This window comes from Rutilus rutilus (genome assembly GCF_951802725.1).
Source record: "Rutilus rutilus genome assembly, chromosome: 9".
Lineage (NCBI taxonomy): Eukaryota > Metazoa > Chordata > Actinopteri > Cypriniformes > Leuciscidae > Rutilus > Rutilus rutilus.
Window position 1 is genome coordinate 36,795,064 of NC_140223.1, and position 21,487 is coordinate 36,816,550.

General features: G+C 38.0%; 1 protein-coding gene across 2 annotated transcripts in view; it reads left to right on the top strand.

Annotated features, from left to right (window-relative positions):
- pik3cb (phosphatidylinositol-4,5-bisphosphate 3-kinase, catalytic subunit beta) overlaps nt 1-21,487 on the top strand; it is a 72,971-nt gene that overhangs the window by 12,125 nt on the left and 39,359 nt on the right. For both annotated transcript variants that reach the window (XM_084419129.1, XM_084419130.1), the window contains exons 2-3: nt 2,434-2,497; nt 20,055-20,238. In XM_084419129.1, coding sequence (XP_084275255.1) covers nt 20,089-20,238 — 150 coding nt within the window. In that variant the 5' untranslated portion in view covers nt 2,434-2,497; nt 20,055-20,088. The remainder of the gene's footprint in view (nt 1-2,433; nt 2,498-20,054; nt 20,239-21,487) is intronic.

The following is a 21,487-nucleotide window of genomic DNA, read 5'->3' on the forward strand; positions in this document are numbered from 1 at the left end:
ATTTTCACCACAGGGGGACTTTAAGTTCCAAATATTAATTTGAATAATTCCAAATTATGTTTGTATTGTTTGCAAAGACTGAATTTATTCACCAACTATTATACAAGATGGTCAAGATTTGGATGTAGTATCAGCTCATCGCACAGGTGACACACGGCCTCGTGAAGGAGCACAGACTGGCTGTGTGTGACTCTTTCATTCGAGCTAAATTTCACAATGAACATTGCTAAACTCCAGCATACATGTTTGTCGGTGTTGTCAGATCATCAGTGCTTTTTTTCGCATCACAGAGAGAGTGTGTTCATGGTTGACAAATCAACATGGTTGATTAGGGCTGCACGATATTGAAGAAAATTGCGATATGCGATACGATAATGCTTAAAGTGTGTAAAATGAACTTAAATTATCTTTAAAATATATTTAAAATGATAAAACCTATATGCGTGTTTCACATTCGTTTTGTGACAAGAAAACATCCCTACTACTTCTGAAAGTGAACAGTGTTTTACTGAAACGTTTTACAGTGTAAACCTCGGGGTTTAGGGTTTCAGGTAGGCCAACATTAGATTTATTTAACAACAGAAACTGAATAATCAAATGTAAAAATAAAACACTGCTTAGTTTTCACTGTATGAATTAAATATATATATATATATATATATATATACTGATTCTTATTAAAGCTACAAAAGTTATTCAGCCAAGAGCAGTGAGTGATTTTTTTTCTTTGTCTTTTGTTCATGACCCCAGTTATTGCAAACCGTTGCGATATGCATATCGCGATATATACATTTGCGATATTTCGATAATTTTGATATATTGTGCAGCCCAATGGTTGATTAAGTAAAACACTGGGCAGAAAATGTATCTTTTTTTAAGAGAAAAGCCTTGTTTGGGGGATTTATTCTGTTGACATCTGGCGACCGCAAGCAGGAAAGACAGTGGAGAGGCTTGTTACTAATGCAAGATAACAGAAATGTCTAAAAAAAATATATATAATAAATGCGGAGCAAATATCGCAGCAATTATTTGTAATGAATTGAGAGAGGCAATTAAAATATGATTAATACTGTCCTGTGTCTGAGTGTGTCTGTCTGTCTGAAGAGTGTGTGTACGTTTGTGGTGTTCATCTTGCAACGCGTGTGTCTAAATGTCACTGCAGGGGCTTTGTACGTCCTGTAGCATTGTTCTCTTAGCAGTGGGAGTGAACATTGTGTGTGTGTGTCTGTACCATTAATCATTTTGGGGACAGATTTGGGTAGGCCTATGTCCTCATTTGTAAAACCAATATAAAAATAAAGTAAGTAAAGTTTTGTTAAAATTGTAAAATGCATTAAGTTTTCTGTTAGGGAAAGGGTGTGGGTTAGGGTATTTATAACTAGATGTATGTGTAAAAATAAAATAAAATGTCTTTGGAATGTCCCCATTTGCATAGTAAACAAGTGTGTGTGTGTGTGTGTGTGTGTGTGTGTGTGTGTGTGTGTGTGTGTGTGTGTGTGTGTGTGTGTGTGTGTGTGTGTGTGTGTGTGTGTGTGTGTGTGTGTGTGTGTGTGTGTGTGTGTGTGTGTGTGCGCGTATTTCACAGCGAGAGAGAAAGAGTGAGCAACCTTTTTCAAGCAATAAAAATTGCCCTATTTTGACACCCACTTCCCTCGCTGCAAAATGTACTTGCATGTACTGTGGTGCTGCGGGGGTCAGATGGTGGGACTATGGTATATTTATGTACTATGATATTACCATATTCAAATACCATGGTATTTCAAAGAATAACAATGACAAAGAAACACATGGGACTTTGAAGCACTCAGTACTTTGTAGAATACTATAGTTTTACCATGAGAAAAAAAAAAAAAAAAAAAAAAAAAAACGTGGCATTGCAAGGCACATGCCTAAAAACTTATTGTATTACCATGTTGCAAGTAAAGACAGATACAGTATTACTGTGGTAAGTACCAAAAAAATGTTATTACCATGGTACCGTTTCCAGAAATCTTAGTAATACCCTTTTTTGTGTGTGTGTGTGTTAACAACACAGAGTCCATCAGAGAATGTTCATGTTTTCAGGCATGTGTAAAACGTAGAAAGTGAGTTTGACTATTACCCAGTATAACTGGTTTATCACATCACCCTCTACTGGTACCCAGTAACCTTAATGGTTGTTCATATCAAGAGGCTGTGGCATAAATTGTGTGTTTTTTTCGTGAAGGAGAGGTTATGTTCATGTGAAATCTGCATTAACTTTGCCTCTGTTGGCATTGTTGGCAAACATTAATGGCGTCAGGTTGGCTTGAATAACCAGAGGTGCTGCTGTACTATGAAATATTAGCTCCATGAGTTGCTGTCTCAGCTGATATGGGGACACTCAAGGTCCTTCAGTTCTGACTCTGTTCATCTCACACGTTTTCATCTGAATCCTCTTTGTGTCTCTGTCAGATGCAGCATCCTCTTCATCCCATCATGGAGCCGGCTGAGAAATAAGAGACTGCAGAGACAGCAGGTGAGTGCTGACAGACCACAACACAAGGACCCCATTGTAAGCTATTGCAGCAGGCGATCACAATATTCTTATTCAGGTAAAAAAAAAAAAGTAATGTCTTGGTAAAACCTTAGTAGAAAGTTAAATTCCATGCATTGGGTGATTGATGTTCTATTGGGATTTTTAAGAATAATTAAATGCACAAATTCCATGCCTTTTTTGGGATATATCCATTTCATTCAGGATCTCTTATGCCTTTCAAAATGCACATCAAAATAGTTGAATGTAAACCCAACTGAGACTCAGAATGATATCTGAAGGATCATGTGACCCTGAAGACTGCTGAAAATTCCGCTTTGCCATCACAGGAATAAATTACATTTTAACATATATTACAACAGAAACCAGTTTAGTGAACGGGTTTGAAAGTGCAAGTTTTTGAAAACCGTCTCTGCATAAATAACAAAAACGCGAAACTCTGAAGACGATGACGTCATGCACATGCGTTTTACGTGTTCAGTCTATTGTGTTTCATCGCCATCTAATGGCCTGGCAGAGGAATACAGCGTTTTTAGTCGTTTTCGCGGATCCGTGTGACAATTTTCCGTCTGTACGCGGAAAACTCACAGGAAAAACTTCTCAGTTTTAAGCATCTCGTTGTCGTGTAAACGTACCCTAAGAGACTACTGTCAAAAGCATTAAAAAATCTAAATATTTTCCCAATGTTTTGACCGGTAGTCCCATTACCTTTCCTTACCCCACTAACTTGCTAGATCCGCCACTCCCCCTTGTATCAGGACCTCAGGATTTACCAAGGGGTAAATCTTTCAGCCGGAAAGTGAAGCTTCCCCGGGTGCCGCCATTGATTAGCAGACCATCACCTGCTGTTAGCATACCATTGACTCCCATTCATTTTGGCGTCACTTTGACAGCGAATAACTTTACATCTGAGGCGTTTAAAGACTCCATTTGTCCATTATTTATTTCTAAAGAAACACGAAAATGTATAAAAGGCTCCATTACCTTATCTTACGTTATGGCCCCGTAGAAGCAGTTTTTGTAAAAATAGGCTAACGATTGCGTCATACCAACGCGACTCTCTGTCGCACAGTAGAGAGATTACCATATGGACAGGAGGAGAAGCTCGCGGGCAATCGGGGGGACGTGGAGGCAAAATGACAAAATAATTAATCAGAATGCTTAGCAAAAGTTTCTCCTGCTCCTAGCTCATGGACAGCTCCTACTCACACTCTCCGTCTCTGCAAGTTTCGGAAGGGAATGATTCAGATTTCTCTTGGCACAGCTACTAGAAGACAGACAGGTTGCTCACGTCACATCTACGTCGTCAAGCTCAGTTTGAGTCTGCGCAGTACGCTCAGCCATCAGGAAGTGAGTGCTTCTAATTGACTTCAGTTTTCTCCGTTGAATCCAATGGGGTCGCTGTGTCCATTTCTTTTACTGTCTATGGGATTTACAGATTAAGCACTGGCAGAAACCCCAGGAGGGTGATGTTCGGGGTATCGGAGCCCAACACCTCCTTTACCCCAGCAAGCCTGTGAGCGTGACTTCACTGACTGAGACTTCTGAGTCAATGGGAAGGCAAGTTTTTTTGGCTAAACAACATCCTGCCAACTCCTAAAGGTCAAAAAGGAGGCGGGTGAAATAAAAGTGTAAAATGCCAGCACTGCAGGTTATCTATTCCACACACTGTGGGACAAGCACCCCTTTCTCTTTCCTAGGATAAAACAAGAGAGTCTCAGCTGCTCAGTGGTCTAAACTAGGCCCGTTCAGTTTATATGCCATACAGTTTCAATGGAGTAAAGTTCCTCCGATGTCACCCAAGGAGTTCAGTTCAAGAAGAGGGAAAAAGTTTAGCCCTCGACCTAGCTAAAAGTGCTTCCACCTAGTTGCGCAAGTAACTTTTTTCTGGTCTACTTGTGCAACTAGGTTGAGGGCTAAAGCACACAAAGAATATAAAAACCAGCATGTCTCATCGCTTAGTTGAAGCTTTTATATTAAGTCGTAGGTCTTCAATCTTGCTGCTGGGGACCCAATGTCCTGTAGAGTTTAAGTGTCTACTTTGCATTATATTTGGTTGTCAGTGGAGAATGTTTCTTCAGGAGTAACTGTCCATAAAACTCCTATGGTCCTTGGGGGAGAGTAGGACAGAATATGAGGCGCATGTTTGCACAGTAAATTTGCAAGTACACACACAAAAATTACGCAATTTCTGTGTTTATCACGCCATTTCCACGGAAGCTATTCCCTAGGGGCAGTCATAGCTTGTTCCTTGGCATGTCTGCCCCAGACCGCATATCTGCAATATGGCAGTTGTTCATATCTCATGGCGAGAGACAGAAAGGATGTTAGAAAGAAAATGTTTGGTTACTTACGTAACTCTGGGCCTCTGATAACAGAAGTGAGGTGTCCTCCTCGCAGATGGCACGGACTGGAGATATGCTGAGAGTAAACTGAGGAAAATTTTTGTTTTATTCAGTTGTTGGTTTTGGAAAGGACCTTTTTTTTTTAACCTTTTTTTTAATATAACTTTTCAGAACTAAGACAAACAGCAACAAACGTAATGTGCCTTTTGTTGAATTTTGTATTTAATGTCTGACCTTTTTGATATTTTTGCTTGTGTGAGGAGATTGTCTAAAGCTGTCAGTTTACTGTATGTGTCAATAACATCCCTGTTAAATCATAATTAGATGTTGCAGTATATGCTGCTTGACTGACGTTGATCTCGCTCACTCTTAAAATTATTATTATTAGTATATTTAGCCTACAGCAGTTCAAAGTTACAGACTGTTTTAACTGGGGTGTGTTTTAGACACTTTTTAAACACTATAGTGGTACGTGTATTCTAGCATTTACATAGGATGTGGGTTTAATTGTAAGTGAGTTAGACAGATAGCTGATTAACCCCTCAGATGAGAGCTGTTGTGTTTACTGTGGGGATAGTGGTGTGTCTCAGCAAAAACCAAGCCTTAAGTGCTTTTTTTTTTTTTTTTTACTTTTGACTGTAGAACTAGAAAAAAGGGAAGCAGTGCTTGTCGATTACTTTGTATATTATTGCGTTGTGCAAAAGGTCATGTATGCATAGCAAAATGAAGGTCACAGTAATTGCAGGAACATTCACAACAAAAGAGTAATACAAGGGCAAACTGGTTGAAATACTTTTTTCTATCACAGTTTTATGTACGAATACATTTCTAAGTGAGTTAGTAAGTTGACTTTTTGAAACATGTTCCCACTGTGGCACTTTCAAAAAGATTGGTTTGAGTTCTGTTGACATATTGGTGATTATTACGTTAACCTAATATTGTGTATAATTTAACTCAAATTTGTACATTTAATTGGGGAGAGACATAGTGGGGCATAGTGCGCCCCACCATGCTTTTTTATTACAGAGGTCTTTTGTTCCTCTGTGGTAAAGAAACTAACGCAAGTGTATTCTCTCTCTCTCTCCCTCAAAGAAGCAATTCATTTTCACAACATGACAACATGGGAGGGTTTATATTGCCTTACAGTGCGTCACAGTGCATCTGAAATAGAGGAAGTGTCACATAACTGATATTCTGCTTGATTTCCTACTCTTGACATGGTGAAATAACAGTCATTTACAACAGAAAAACCTGAAGTAAAGTTCTAGATGCATTGTGTTACTAACTCAGTAGTGGCTTGGTGCTGGTGTCTGAAAGCATGTTTTAAAAACGCCGGGAACTCTGTTTTTGTCAGGAATATAGTAATGGGTTCATGCACAAAGTGCTGTTTTTCCCCTCTTTTTATTAGTGGCCCAAGAACAAAATGGTGGTATTTGGTGATGTTTCGTATTATGTCCCCAGATTCCTTGGCTCATTCTCTCATGTTTTAAGCCTAAGCTTGTGTTGTTGTTGTTGTTTTTCCCAGCATATCAATTATTATTTTTAAGACACTTTTCCGCCTGATATTTTAACCTACCAACATTACCCTACATTATTGTATGCATGTTATTGGTCAGTACTGCTTGCGCGACTGCACTAAATTGATGTATTGTGCGTGAAAAAAAGTACCAGGAATACTGGTAAAACGATAACTGGTTTTAACTGGTTAGTTTATCTTTAAATGATTTCCGCTTGGACCCTGATAGTTGCAGATTGTATTTGTGCTGCTGTAAATAATTTGACATGACTCTCTGGTATACTGGATGCTGATTGGTCTATTGCTGCATTCTGTGGTCAAACATTTTTAGATAATGACTGAGACAGATAATAGGCCATTGATTCAGGCAACTGGTTTTCTTTAACTGTGCTAGTTTCGTGTGTTTCATATCACTTTGTGCTCTTTCTTCTCGTATAATAAAATAATTTCTCAAATCAAGCATTCATGATAATGATCAATATATCTTTCTTCTTCTTTGTCTGTGTTCTCTTCCCTTTTTTGCCCATCTTCACTCAAACATACAAATTCTGCAGATCCACGTGATGATCATGTGCTGACCAGGCCCGCATTAAGAACACACAGGGCCCTGGGGCCGTAGTGAACCCTTCATAGTAGCCCATCTTCGTGCCACAACGTTTTCTACCGCAGGAATAATTAGTATTTAAAATAATGATATATTTAAAAAACTCACCTTTGATCACCAAAATTACATATTTAAAGTTTTTTTCCTTGAAAAAAATTCTTCATGGCTTAAAATAGCTTGAATGTAACTACACCCTTGCCTCATTTAGTATTCACGGTTCTATGAATATGCAAATGAGCCCCACCTCCACTCATTCACTCAGCTCAGAGATCCACTCGTTGACGATCAAACGTTGATCTGATTGGTTACAAGGTAGTTTGTGACGTCAGAAACACCAGCGATTTCAAACCGTGTTTTTGAGACTGTCTTTGATTCACTGCAGTTTAAAGGCGAGACACGGCAGGCAAAAATATCGGGGTTTTTTTTTACTGGTCAATTTTGAGATTTTTGGATATTTTTCTTCAATAACATGTCTTCTTTCAGACTTGTGGTGAAAAAAAGTCCGAAATACACATTTAGGTCTTTATTTTACTACACTTTGTCTGTTTGCGTCTGTAGATTTCTCATAAATACAACAAAAGTTGGCGTTCTTAATCAACACGCTGCTCCGCAATCGCTGCCGGCACCCTGTCATCACATGCACCGCTGGAAAGGGCTCTCTCTCTTGTACAATGCTGTCGGATCCAAATATGGTCATTTCCTTTTTATCAGCAACCAATCGTGAAAGTAAAAGGGCTGAATGCGCAATCTCATTGGTTGATGATAAATCTTTAAAGCCTGTTTTCTCAAAATGACTTTTCTCTCATACTCCAAGTCTGAAATCTTCACTTCAGTAGCACCGATATACACCAAATTTTCCAGTCTTGTACCTAGTTATATTATGAAGACATTTACAGAGGGATTTGTAAAAATATTATTCACAGCCTGATTTATATAACATTTTATTCCAAAAAACATGGCGAAAATCATTTTTTTAAGGCTATTGACAGTATATTCTGATTTACAGGATAACAAAAGTAGATATCCATAAATCCCTCTGTAATTTTTTTCCCATCTAATATGTGATAACAATGAAAAAATAATTTTTAACCTGGCTTTATCCAATACTCAGATTTCATTTTTTTTTATATATGCAAATTAGCGCATATTTAATTAGATATAGCCTAATTTGCATATTTAAACATTAAATTACAGAAAACTTGTAATATTTTAATTTTTCTCATCTTAATGTAGGTAATCAACTGGGAAAGTTTCATGGTGATATCTGCTAGTTAAAATTTGTACCCTATTCAACTGTAGTGTCTCGCCTTAAGGAGAAAATACTCAGCAATGGTGTTGACTGATGAATTTACACATGGTTTGTCTTAAAGCATATTAAAAACACCCCATAGACATATAAACAACATTTAAAAGCTGGATTTTCACCACAGGGGGACTTTAATACGCAGAGATACAACGTATCTCTATAGAAAATATAAAAATATTTCAAGCAGCAACACTTTAAAAGCATAGATTCATTAACACCAGAAACAGCAACAACTTTTGTGCATACGACTGCCTTAGGAGTTTGCTTTAAACAGTTGTATCATTAGAAGGTCTTCTTTCTGGCTGTAGAAGAGGGGAATCATCTGGGCTGGACTGGGGCTCAGATTGAGCCAAATTCATTAAATTAAATAAATTAATGATTAAATAAAGGATAGTAGTAAGTAATAATAAAGTAATAATGGATATTTTACTGCAAATGTGTTAAACAATATTAATATTGCATTATATTGCAAGGCTCTTAATATTTTGCAGTTATTAGAACTGAACGTAGGTCCTGAAAAATGACCATAGTTCTTGCATAGAGTCCAGAGTTTAACTGTAAGATCAAGACGGGCGAAAACCAAGCTCCTCATTACCGCGGATTTATGGTTTTTATAATAACAGCAACAATAATATAGATAATAAAAACAAGATAAGATATTTAATAATAAGATATTTGCAATGAAAACATCTTAAACACTATAAAACAACCTTGTTTGTCATTATATTACCCAAGATTTAATATAAGGCTAATAATAGTAACATTAACAGTAAATACCATAATGTCACACAGCTTTAGTAACTGCATGGTCATGTTTATAGTGGTGGCGCTGTATGTGTGAAGAGCTTGTAATTACTGTTGTCTACAGTTAACCTTGACACTTGAGTGTACATGGAGTGTTCAAACTGGTTTCAGGTTCACCATAGAGCCTTTAAAGTGCTCCTATTATGCTTTTGTTTAATATTACCTTTCACTTAGTGTGTAATATAGCTGTCTGTGAATGTAAACGTCTGTAAAGTTGAAAGTGCACGATAGATAAAGTTATTGTCTCCCAAAAGAAAGAATCGACTCTGAACCGCCTAAACGGGTCGTCAGGAATCCCAGTCTCACTTCCGTGACCTGCATTCGTAACACAGTAACTCATTTGCATAATGGCCGCCTATGGTCTTCATTGGCTGCCTGCGAACTACGTCCACTTTGACTCGTACACAACACCAACTACAGCGTTTGAGAGCATGTCGAGAAGTCAGTTTTTTATGACCGCGTTTTTTATTTGGAACAACTTGCTCCTCAGAATCACAACCTGTAAGTATGATTAATTATTGAGATTTTCTACCGGGTTTTCAAAATACGTAGTTTTGTGTTTTATATTGTGTAGGTCTCCGGCTAACTCGCGTTATTACTGTCTTACTGAAAATCAATTGTGGGCCACTACAAAAACTATTACCTAAAACTTTGTCTATTGATACAGATTGTTTGTCGTTCTTCTTACTACTTTGAGTAAAGATTAAGGATGGAGCAAGATTTGTTTTACAAACTTTAATGTTACATCAGTCATTCACGTTAGAGCTCGGCTAATGTATACCCTGTCATTGATCCAGTTCCCGCATGTGCACCGCAATAAATTAGAAACATACACATCAGTTTGTTGATGGACATACTCTTGTTAATGCTGATGGTGAGGAATTGCAGCTGCAACATCTCATAATGTTCCTCAAACTGAGTAGCGTATCACTGAGAAACGTTCAAGATGTTCTTGCGATGGAGGTTCGGGTTGAATAACTAGTTCTTCCAATGTTTCATCCTCATCAGACTCGCTCTTGGATTGATGTGGTAAAATCGACGCCATCGTTACTGTCTTTACAGTGTGTGCAATCACTGAGCTTTAGGAAGCCTCTGGAGCTGAAGTTCAGCTATGGTATAATGGGCGTTTCGTTTCCAAAACACATGCTGTAAGCTGTAGACCAATCACAATACACTGGGTCGTCTGGCCAATCAGAGCAGAGCAGGCTCGCTGAAAGGATGTATTTAGAGACACTGAATCCTCGGACGAGTCGTTTGAGAATCATTGAAAAATGTGTTGATGTGTAAGTGTATATTATGAGAAAAGGAAAATCTTTAATGGATGTTATAAAACGGATAGTTCCGTTCCTTGATTCTGATTGGTTGAGCCGTGTTCGAAGCCGTTACACACACCTGTGACCGCATTACATTAGTGTTACTGCGCAACTGCCGTTTGTGATCCTTTGTTGCTGCATGTGTTGCTTAGCAACCTCTTTGGAACTACATTTCTTGGCGGAGGAATAAATGTGATAAATGTATAAAATAAATGATCGTAACTTATTGCTTGTTGTAGGAGACGTCAAAAACAAAATTAGGAACCTTTAGAATAGCATAATAGGGGCTGGTTCAGTAGAGCGGCGAGTTCGTCAGCTCTGTGCGTGAGACGGTCCTGCGACTGCTGGATTAATGCGGTTTAATCAGGTAGCGGCTCCATCGTTTGGCTTTTGCTCTCTGTTTCCCAGGTGCTCCACTAAATAACAGCGCTTAATGTGTGGGGGTGTGGAGGGGTTTTGGCTGAACACCGGGAAAAGTTCAGGTGCTCCCGATTGCCAGTCAATCTACTCCCAAGCCAATCACGGGCCCCTTCCTAGCCCTATTGTTAATGCGGCCCTGGTGCTGACGTGCATTAATATAAATTAATAAAGAACACTTTATGACTTTACAATTTGTTGACCAGCTGATGCCATAATGGGAGTCTTGATTAGTGCTGCGAGAGATAGAGATGGAGAGAGCTCTAAATCCAATATCCTGCTGAGAACTTTTACAGCTTAATGACCCCCCCCCCCCCCCCCCCCCCCCCCCCATCTCTCTTTCTCTTTCAGGCTTTCTCACGCTTCGGTCTTTTTCTCACTCGTTGTATCTGGCAAATGATTGCAGCACTGTGTATTTGGTGCCTCTACCATCCTTCACTCTCACTAAAATTGACACAGTGACATTACATTCATTGATACAGTAGCCCAAAAACAGTATTTGGATGCTAAAGTCAGGGGTCTAGTAGTCATTTCAGAAGTCAGGGAGGCAGACTGTTCAGTATAAGAACAGAAAAAATCTTTTTAGAGGTTTGTTTCTCCAATTTGCAGCAAATTGTCGAGGGCTGGACAGGACAAAATGTCTATCATGTCGGTATAAAAGCAACAACAACAAAAAAGAACAACAAAAAGAAATTGCTCCTGGTCTCTTCCCTTTTGCCTAATAGGTAGGAAAACTTCAACACCCATAATGCACTGGGCATGGCCACGCCCAGTCTGTTTCTATTGGATAAGCTTGACCGGAGAACTTGAGTAGGAAACATTTCTTAGCAAACTTTAAAAAATCTGCAAACTTGCACTTTAAGCATTGCATTTCACACAGAACATTTGTTTTAGTCTTTAAATGATAAAACAATAGATGTACTATTAAAAAAGACAAAGTGTTCATTAATATATATATATATATATATATATATATATATATATATATATATATATATATATATATATATATATAAAATAAAGTTTTGTTTTTCATGTTGCTTTGATTCTATAAAAGCATCAGTCACTGAAAAGGAGTGTCTTTACCAAGTTATTTTAAAACGACATGACCACACTTCAGGTCTACAGATGTTGAATCCTCAAATTAACTAATCATGTGACATTTCTTTAGTAAGGATACAGGATCATGGGCTTTTCAATCCATCCAAATAAGATTAATCAGCGGAACTGTGACCACAGTTACGGCATCACTGTCCGGAAATCTCCTGGAATCAGTGTTGGCCTTGTCTCTGTACGGGAATGAAGAGTCAGGGCTTTTCAACGTGTTTGCTGCACATTCGGGCCCTCAGCCTTTTGTTGTATACTGCATCTTTGATCTGCTTTATGTGCTCTGTGTGTAGGGTGGGTGTTAACTCAGTCACTTCTGCAGAATGTTTTTAGCATTTGCGCGTGGCTGGGTCATAAGGTCTTCCATTAGTCATGGTGCTTTTGAGAGAGACACTCTGGTTTGTGTGTGTGTGTGTGTGTGTGTGTGTGTGTGTGTGTGTGTGTGTGAGAGCGAGTATAATAGGGAGGGAGAACTTCCTGTTTTGTTTGTGTTAAAATATTAATCAGTAGTAAAACCTTACGCTCTTTACGGTTCCCTTTGTTTAATGTCCCTCATCTCTATCAAAAACAGGTTACAGTTTTTTCCAATTGCTAACACACTAAAATGGCATGCACAGCACAATTATTTAAACTGACACACAGAGAGCAAAAGTCTCCAAAAGTCTAAACATTTTCTGCTTTACACACATTTTGCAATTCAAAATGCCACTTTTTAAATGCACTGAACACGGTTCTCTGCGTAAGACACAACAATCTGACATAAAGTCACATTTTTGCCATTCAAAATTACACTACATGAGCTGATTGGCCAAAACACTTCAATCTTTTTCAGTATACTGGTTTTTTGTGAGCATATTGTTTGGTAAAAAATAAAAAAATAATTGTTTCAACAGCATGTGTGTGTATCTGCAAATATTTCTGTGCTTGTGAACAATCTGAACAATTTTTTACAATTTGAACTATTTTAGTATTATGGCAAAGCATACTAAAGATGAGAGCGCTCTTCATTATGCCCAAAAGTGTGTAGTTGGTTAGACAAACATCTGGTAATATGAATGAAGTGTGTGCCATTTCGTGCAAAAGTTTGATTTTGACATTTTGGTTGCAGTGCTTCATTTTGCAGGATATATTAGGGATTTTGCAGTTTGGGTGTGTGGTTTTGTGAATTGTGTTAAGTATTTTGATAAAACCAGCCTAGTTTGCAAAATTGTGGGTTAGCAATTGGAAAAAACTATAATAGACAAAAAGTCCACACTCTTTAAAACACAGGCAACTAAAGATCAAAGAATTCACAACATTCGATTACAAAAGTAATAATGTTTTTTGGTAACACTTTATTTTACAGTGTCCTTGTTACATATGTTACATGTCTTTACCATAGTAATAATAGTAAATTATGCATAATTACATGCAATTAACCCTCAACCAAATCCTAATCCTACCCTAACCCTATAGTAAGTACATGTAGTTGCTTAATATTACTCAGTACTTAAATATATAATTACACTGTAACAATGACACCTTAAAATAAAGTGTAACCTGTTTTTTTTTGTGTGTGTGTGTGTGTGTGTGTGTTTTATAGAAATCCTTTGGATTAACTGAAATGTTATTTTATATTGAATAAATGTATACCATTTTAGTCAGAGTAGACTAACTTAAATTACTGAAGAACACATTATTGATGGATGATTAATTAAATTTTAAGGGTATTTTCCTTTAAGGGTAAGGAAAAAAGATAAAGGATATAATGACGGTTTAATTTTGTCTTTCCAAAAAAATTTTTTTTTGTAATCCAAAGCTTTAATTCTGTGTTCGTTATTATAAGTACAGTTAGAGGCAATGCCGTTTTATTATATATGTTATATATTATTACATGTTATTACATGTCTCTTGTGTTTTGATTATAAAATGTGAAACACACAGGACACTCTACTTTCCGGCTACTTTACTCATCTGTAATTTTCAATTAAACATGTCAGCTAATATTTAGCTGTATCAATTTTTAACGGTGCATTTGAAACAAAACAAATAGCCAAGTCTTTTTTCATAAAGGTTGTAAAGGTTCAACCAAACCTTTAAAGATAAACAAAAAAAGAGCCTTTTTTTGTTTACCATATTTAGCTATATCGCTGCTAAAACTCAAAAAAAAAAAAAAAAATTAAACTATGACTGATAAAACTTAAACATATGGCCTAAATAATATTGTATTCAAAAAGATGGATGAGTCGGTCTACGTGCTCGAGTGAGAGCCGAGTCTATCCTAGGGAATAGAACAGCGCCCAGCAGTCAGGCAAGTCAGACGGATATAACATTTTACCACACAGAAATGCCAGGCAAGCAGAGCTGAGAAAACGACACCGCTAAAAATCACTGAAATTATAGCGAAAAACTTTCTGCCTATTAATTTTGTTGAAGGACAAGGATTTGAAGAGACCCAGTATACTGAAAGGCAGCCTGTCGAAGACTGTCACTAGTCTAGTCAAGTCACCTTTATTTATACAGTGCTTTGTACAATACAGATTGTTTCAAGGCAGCTTTACAGTGATAACAGAAAAATGATGGATTTTGACTGTTGTTCTGCTGAAGTCAGATCAGTGTTGAGAAATGCCACTACTCGTGGACCACACTGAATCCTATGGAACGCTAATTTGCCATTACATCACTGGGAATGGGAAAATGGGAAATACCCAGTATTAAGAGTACTGGGTATTATAAACACTCTCATATTAGAGACGTGCAGAAACGATCACTCTTTGAGTCTGTTTCTCTCAGTTCTCCGGTCTGGACCACATGCTCTCGCAAAGCTAACTAATCAGACCTCAAGATGCCGCCCAAAATACCACCAAAACCAGTCAATTTTAAACACACACGTTCAGTGGTTTCCTCAGTCATGTGCGAGTGCTTGAGTACTGGTACTCGTGCCCATCCTTAATAGTACACATGTTCACTTAATATCTCTTAGTTTGTGGTAGTTGGGTAAATATAGGGCAACCATGAGGATGTCGCTCCTTCAAAAAGATTTAAAACTTCTCTTTCATTCAATTAAAGGATTTTTTTTTTTTTTTTTTTTTTTTTTTAAGGAGTATTTTGAGCAGTGAAGAAGAAAGTGTTTCAACCTGCCCTGATGTGCAGTGACTGCAAATGCTCTCCTCTCTCCGTAACTGTGTGTTTTTATGTCTTCCTCTGTCTAAGTTGGTGTTCACAGAGTCTGTACTTTAATACTTTGTGTTCTTTCTGTTAGGGTTGTCAAACGTATCAGTACTTCAAGTACCGGTCGGTACCAGTGTTGCCAACTTAGCAACTTTGTCGCTAGATTTAGCGACTTTTCAGACCAGGGTTTTTTTTCCCAAAAAAGGAAACAGTTTCCTTCCTACTTTTTTTCCGCCAGTACTGTCCTGCCAGTGTCTTGCTTTCCCCCTGCCGTCACACCTCTCTCTGCATCTACCCTGTTCAGTGAGTGACACACACACACACACACACACATTTGTTATCTTTCAGTAGAGCGCAGTTTTTATTTCCCTTGTAAATAATAAAATGATAACCATTAAATGTCAAAACCACAGCCCTAATGGCTATGTTGAAATATGACATATGATTGATTCACTGAGACATGCAGATTTGTTGAATCAAACTGTTGTTGTCTGGTAACTTATGATAAGTGTTTTAGGGGTTGTTTGCTCATAAATCGGACTGAACTGGTTAAAGTTAAGATAAATTTATCTGCAGTCGAGTGGCTTTACGCAAAGCTCCTTTTCACATTCAATATTTTTTTTTTAAACAATTTTATGTCATCTGAATCGGTGACTAGCGATTCTGCTATTTAACTGTTTCTCAGGAGCTCTGTTAAATGTAAGCTCTCAAATTAAATATGAAATATGTAAGCTCTCTAATTTTTAGGCCTGTATGTGTAGGCCTGTAATTTTTAGGCCTGTAAATGAGTTACAAGAATTATTGTTTCACATTGATACTCAACGCAACCCATTGGTGTAGTTCAAATTAATGGGACAGTCTTATGTATTTAGTTATTATTCCAATTATAATTTTCATTACCATTATTTCATTTATATTTTCTTTTCCATGTTTGTCATATGACCAACCAGTCTTTGATGCTGATTCCGGCTGTATGCAAGCGTTTTCACAGAGAAAAGCACACGTTTAGTCCTTCTGTTCTCCTGCTTGATCACTGGCTCTATAATAAGAGTGCTGGAAAGCTTTGTGTGAACTTGATCACAGTCCAACAAAGCACTAGTTCATAAAGTGCTCTTAAAGGAAAAAACTTAAGTGAAGGGTTAACCTCAGAGCACAGTAGCTCTTAAGAAAGGGTGGCGTCAGCCGGGAGACGTCAGAGGTCTGAGAACGTCAGTGATATTGAGCTGCGGTTGGGCTTCCTGAAGCATAGAGTTATTAGAAGCTCTTGATGTGAGCTGTAATGGATGTGGTGAACTGTGGCCCCTTTAAAAGCAGACAAAGTGCACTTACACAGCATTGACACAGCAATTAACTCTTGTTGCTTTTGGGTTTGCGTATATCTAAATAAACAATAGTGTGCTTGTATGTGAAAATCTGTGTTCACAGTTTGAAATACCACATCCTCTGTCCCCTAATGTGGGTATGTCTTTGTATAGCTTGCCATTTCTCACCAGTCTGTGTGGAAGCTAGCCGTGAACCACATCCCCCTCCTCCGACCCCGTTGTCTCGTCGATTGACATTGTGTGACTGAGTTTCCGCACCTGTCTGGTGTCTGTTTGATGAAGTCCTGCTTATGAGGTTTTGAGTTTGTTTGTAAGGTGAGAACGGAGATAAGCAGCATCATGTGGTTCACTGACTCATTGTTGTGCTCTTCAGGGAAAATGCTGTCTGGAAATAGCAAGTGTTTGTTTTTAGACACACAAGGGGGCTATTTTGGAATTGAGGCTATAGAACAATGTAGTTTTGTTTTGTTTTTGTTTTTCATTTTCAAGATATAGTTCATCCAAAAAATGAAAATTCTGTCATAATTTACTGTAATTCTATGGGAACACAAATTAATCTAATACTCTCCCATTACTTTTGAGAGCTTCAAAAAGTATATAAAGAGTAGGGGCCCTATCTTGCACCCAGTGCAATTGACTTGGCATAAATCTAGCTTACACATTTACCCAAATTATTATATGCCTGTTTAACCAAAGCTAATTTGGGTGGGTTTCTCCCATCCCCATACAATGTCACTTCTCTGTGTTTTACGGCCCTGACGAGAACGTCGGTCTCCTCGGCTGTGAACCGCTCCTGGCGTGCGCCTGGCAAATCCGCCTTTATAATAGCAATCCGCCATGGAACAAGCATGCCTGCTCTTAAAGGGAATGTGAGATGATGCTCTGATTGGTTTATTTCACGTTACGCCCAGACCACACCTATGAGTAATGTAGCTACTTCAGACCAACCCATTTTAGATTTGCGTCGGGCGTAAGAGTCATTTATGCCGCCGGTATAATAGCAACAGCGCGAGATCCGCCCACAAAGTTACTTGCGTTTCGCGTTTGATACTTGCGTTTCAGATCGTTAAAATAGGGCCCTAGGGGTGTAACAATATATCGTCTTTCAATATATCTCAATACAAAAATGCAACAGCATGTATCGTGGATAGTGAAACTATGTATTGTGTATAGTTCACCCAAAATAAAAATTACTGTGCGTGAACAAATTCAAGTTTTCAGAGTTTCAGTGTCAGCACTACATTAAACTGCTATATATAATGTTGAATATAATGTATAATAATGCGATGGGGGAATATTTGTGGGTCCTGATAATGCCAAATGTCTTGCGTTACCAGTAAAAGTGGCCTACATTATTTTAAATATATCTAGTCAGTGAAAGAGCGCAAGCATATTCGTCTGAAATAATTCAGTATTTTCAGCTTCAGAATCATGAATATTGTTATTCTGGTGTCTCTTGTCCTGTGCGTTGGGTTTCCAGCACCAAGTCCAAGCCTGTTCATTGTACACACAATGTAAAACCAAATTTAGCATTTTAATCAACAGTCATTTTTTGTTAACTTTTTACTTGTCTTGGAGTATCGCAATAATATAGTATCGTGAGTTCAGTATTGTGATATGTATCGAATCGTGACATGAGGGTATCGTTACAGCCCTAATAAAGACTTTGTAAAAGTAATCCAAATGAATTGAGCGGTTTATTTAATTTAGGCTCTTATTCTCTTATAAACATTGATCAACGCACATAGAGCAAGCATGGTTGAGCTTCTGTTTACCATATTTGAAGTGATCTGTGTTCACGTTGATCACATTTCTCTTTTTTTCTCACATGCAAAAATGTTTTATGAAAATGTTTGCTTCGGTATTACTAATTACTATTCATATTTTTCAGTCATGTGACTGGTGTGGAGACATGTAGGGCAAAACATCCATAGAACTGCATCACAGACCTGTCAATTTCACATCTGTTTCAAGCCACAAATATTTAGATTACCTCTCAAAAGAAGAAAAACAATTGTATGTGGACAAAAAAATGCACGTTTTGGGCTCTTGCGATCCATATACAGCACATGCTGCAGTATTTCAATCACTAAAACTGCGGGACATTATAAATGCTCAACGTGAAAAACACTTGAAGTGCCTTAATGTGCTAAAACAGTGGTACTCTTAAAAGATCAAATTCAGTATAAACTTATTGATGATGCATAAAGGTGAGCAGATGAGTCCAGAATACAAACGCAACACGCTAAATTGATGTGGCAAATAATTAAAAAAAACTTTTTCAATGGAACACTTTAGAGAAACTGTGCATTGCATTTATATTCTGGGTTCATCTGCTTACCTGTACTTACTATGCATCAGCAATAAGGTTTACATTGAATTTGGTCTTTTAATGTCTCTGCTTACTTTATTAGTACTTAGTACAAACCTGGTAAAAATAACTGGCAGCCAATAGAGGAAAGACTTGTTCCTATAAGGGTGTGACATCAGATGAAAACTCATAATGATTTGCTCATATTTGAGCAAGCCCCTTAAAATGACACCACAAATTGTTGAGGAGAGGTGTGCTTTTACTTTTCTAAATAATTTCTAAATGGGTCTGACAGGCGAGACCAGAGGCATTTCTAGCAACCAAAATATCATACAAAATCCATTCAGAACACCTTTGCAACTGCTTAGTAATGCTTTTACATCTCTCATAAAACTGCACTAGTGCACTATTTAATGGGACAGTTATTTGTAGTGGTGTCCATTAATGTCCGATAATGAACATTATCGAGGGCACTCGTTGGATTCTACTCCACTGAGCCTGTCTAGGATCATTTGGAGTGCCCTCTGAAATCAAAATGTAAGTTTTTTTTAGCTTTTAGTATGAATATGTTAGCCTTTAGGTTATGAATAAGCTGGTGTGTTCCAAAACAATGACAAAATTCGCATTTAGGAGATACAAGCATTCAAAACTTAGTCTCTCACTTCCCGCTAAAATGGATCACGGAGACTTCAGCTTCTCATCACATCTTCTGTCCAATCAAATACTCTCCAGAATCTAAAGCTCCGCCCCATATGCTATAAACAACACCTGGCCAAAGCGACCGTTGACACGTCACAGAGCAATATGGGTTGGAGATGTGTGTTCAGTTGCTCAAACGTTCGAGTTTTATTCCGTTTTCCAACTGTATGTTGGTTAAGAATGAAACGGCTAGAATTTATTCACAGCTCTACTATTGAATCCAACGTATCATCAGCGCTCGGATTCACTTCCATGTCGCTGTCAAGTACGACTTGCAGTCTGTGAGGTAAACTAAACGCTATTGGCTATTTGAAAAGGGGGAGGGGCCGTTCAATATGTCCCGCCTTAGCTTCCTGTTTCAGTGGAAATTACGTCAACGCATCAAACAAAGCTGCGTGTTCCAAAGTACTTCAGTGGGACTTTAAATAACGGGCCAGTGCGGTGCCAAAATCAGACTCCCGCCAGATTATGACCCCCCTGCTTCTCCCTACCACACAGGAAAATGAGACACGACAGTGCACACATTTCTTTACGCACTTAAGTTTACCTTATTTAAATGGAAAAAGCCTTTTACTTTCATCTTTTTACTTTTACCTTTGTGTTTTATTTTACAGCTAACCTTTGTTTGTCTTGATTTTTGTTGAGGTTCCCATGGTTTGGCTCCAGCGCGCTCTCTGCCATGCCTCCCGCCAAGACAGATCAGCTGGACTTGTGGGCGGAGTCAGGGCTGGATGGAGACGACCAGGTGATGGTGGACTTCCTGTTGCCCACTGGAATCTACATCCAGATGGAGGTTCCTCGGGAGAGCACCATCCAACACATCAAACTGGTACGTATGTTTCTTTACAAACAGATTCTCCCTTTCGGAGTCTGGACGAACACTTCAGGTGTGAAAACTGGGGTTCAGATAACTACTAAAGATATTTTAGCAAACGCAAAGCAGCCCCTGGCAACCACCCAAAACAATCAAGCATTCCATGTCTTCTGAAATTTTTATTTTTACCTTTTAGATTCTAGTTTAACCATTACCAGGAAAGAATGCAAGGGCACTTCAGATAGTTTATAGCAGAGCACTTCAGCTTCAGTCCTGAGAGGCCAGTGTCCTGCTTAGTTCAGACAAAGTTCCTCTTAAGCCCTATTCGGACGGTAATTGTTTCTCTTGGGGTAGTAAGGTATTTTCAACATTTAAAGGGGTTAGTCTGTGATTTTATTGCCGTCCGAATCCAGAATGTCAGTGTTTTTGTGTACCACCACCCGTGTAAAAATCCCTGGCCGAATTACCTACTGTTTTTTGACCAACACCAAGGTCGTATGGTGATTTAATTGCCGTCCGAATCCACATCTCTGAGTTTACAAGAAGAGATCACTTCGAAATTGGTTGTTTAAATCCTTTTGATCACTGCAGAGCACCGTACGTGTGATAACTGTTGCGCTTCACTGTAATTTGCATGCATTTTAAAGATGTACACTTTAATTTCATAAGTAAACATTTGAAATGGGCCATTATTGTGGCAACAATATATGATAAAATTTTAAAATATGTAGGCTATTATACACAACATTAAAAATATAAACCGAGCAGGTTTTTTTTTATCTATATTTTTTAAATAACATCCTTTTGAGATAAAATGCAAGACATGAAAACCGTGTACGCGCGTCTAGCTTCCTATTTAAAAACAAATGAGATTTAAATAATTAAATAATAAACAGAACATTTATTTTCCTATAATTAAATTAAATATGAATTTATTCGTATTATTCCAAGCATATGACATTTTAGTTACAGCAGACAATCATGTGTCTGACCACTTGAGCAGCGGGTTCGTGGGATTACAAAACTCACTCCTCCACTGTCAATAAATCGCCATCAGAATGCATGAGTTTATCACTGAGATGCCATGCAAATTTAGTTTTACAGACGTCCACGTGAGAAACAATTACTGTCTAAATAGGGCTTAAGACAAATCATTCTCGGCAGCCATCTTTGAAACTGGCAGCTATTTCAATTAGAGGTCGACCGATATGGTTTTTTTCAGGCCGATGCCGATGCCGATCTTTAGAAATCCGGGTCGGCCGAT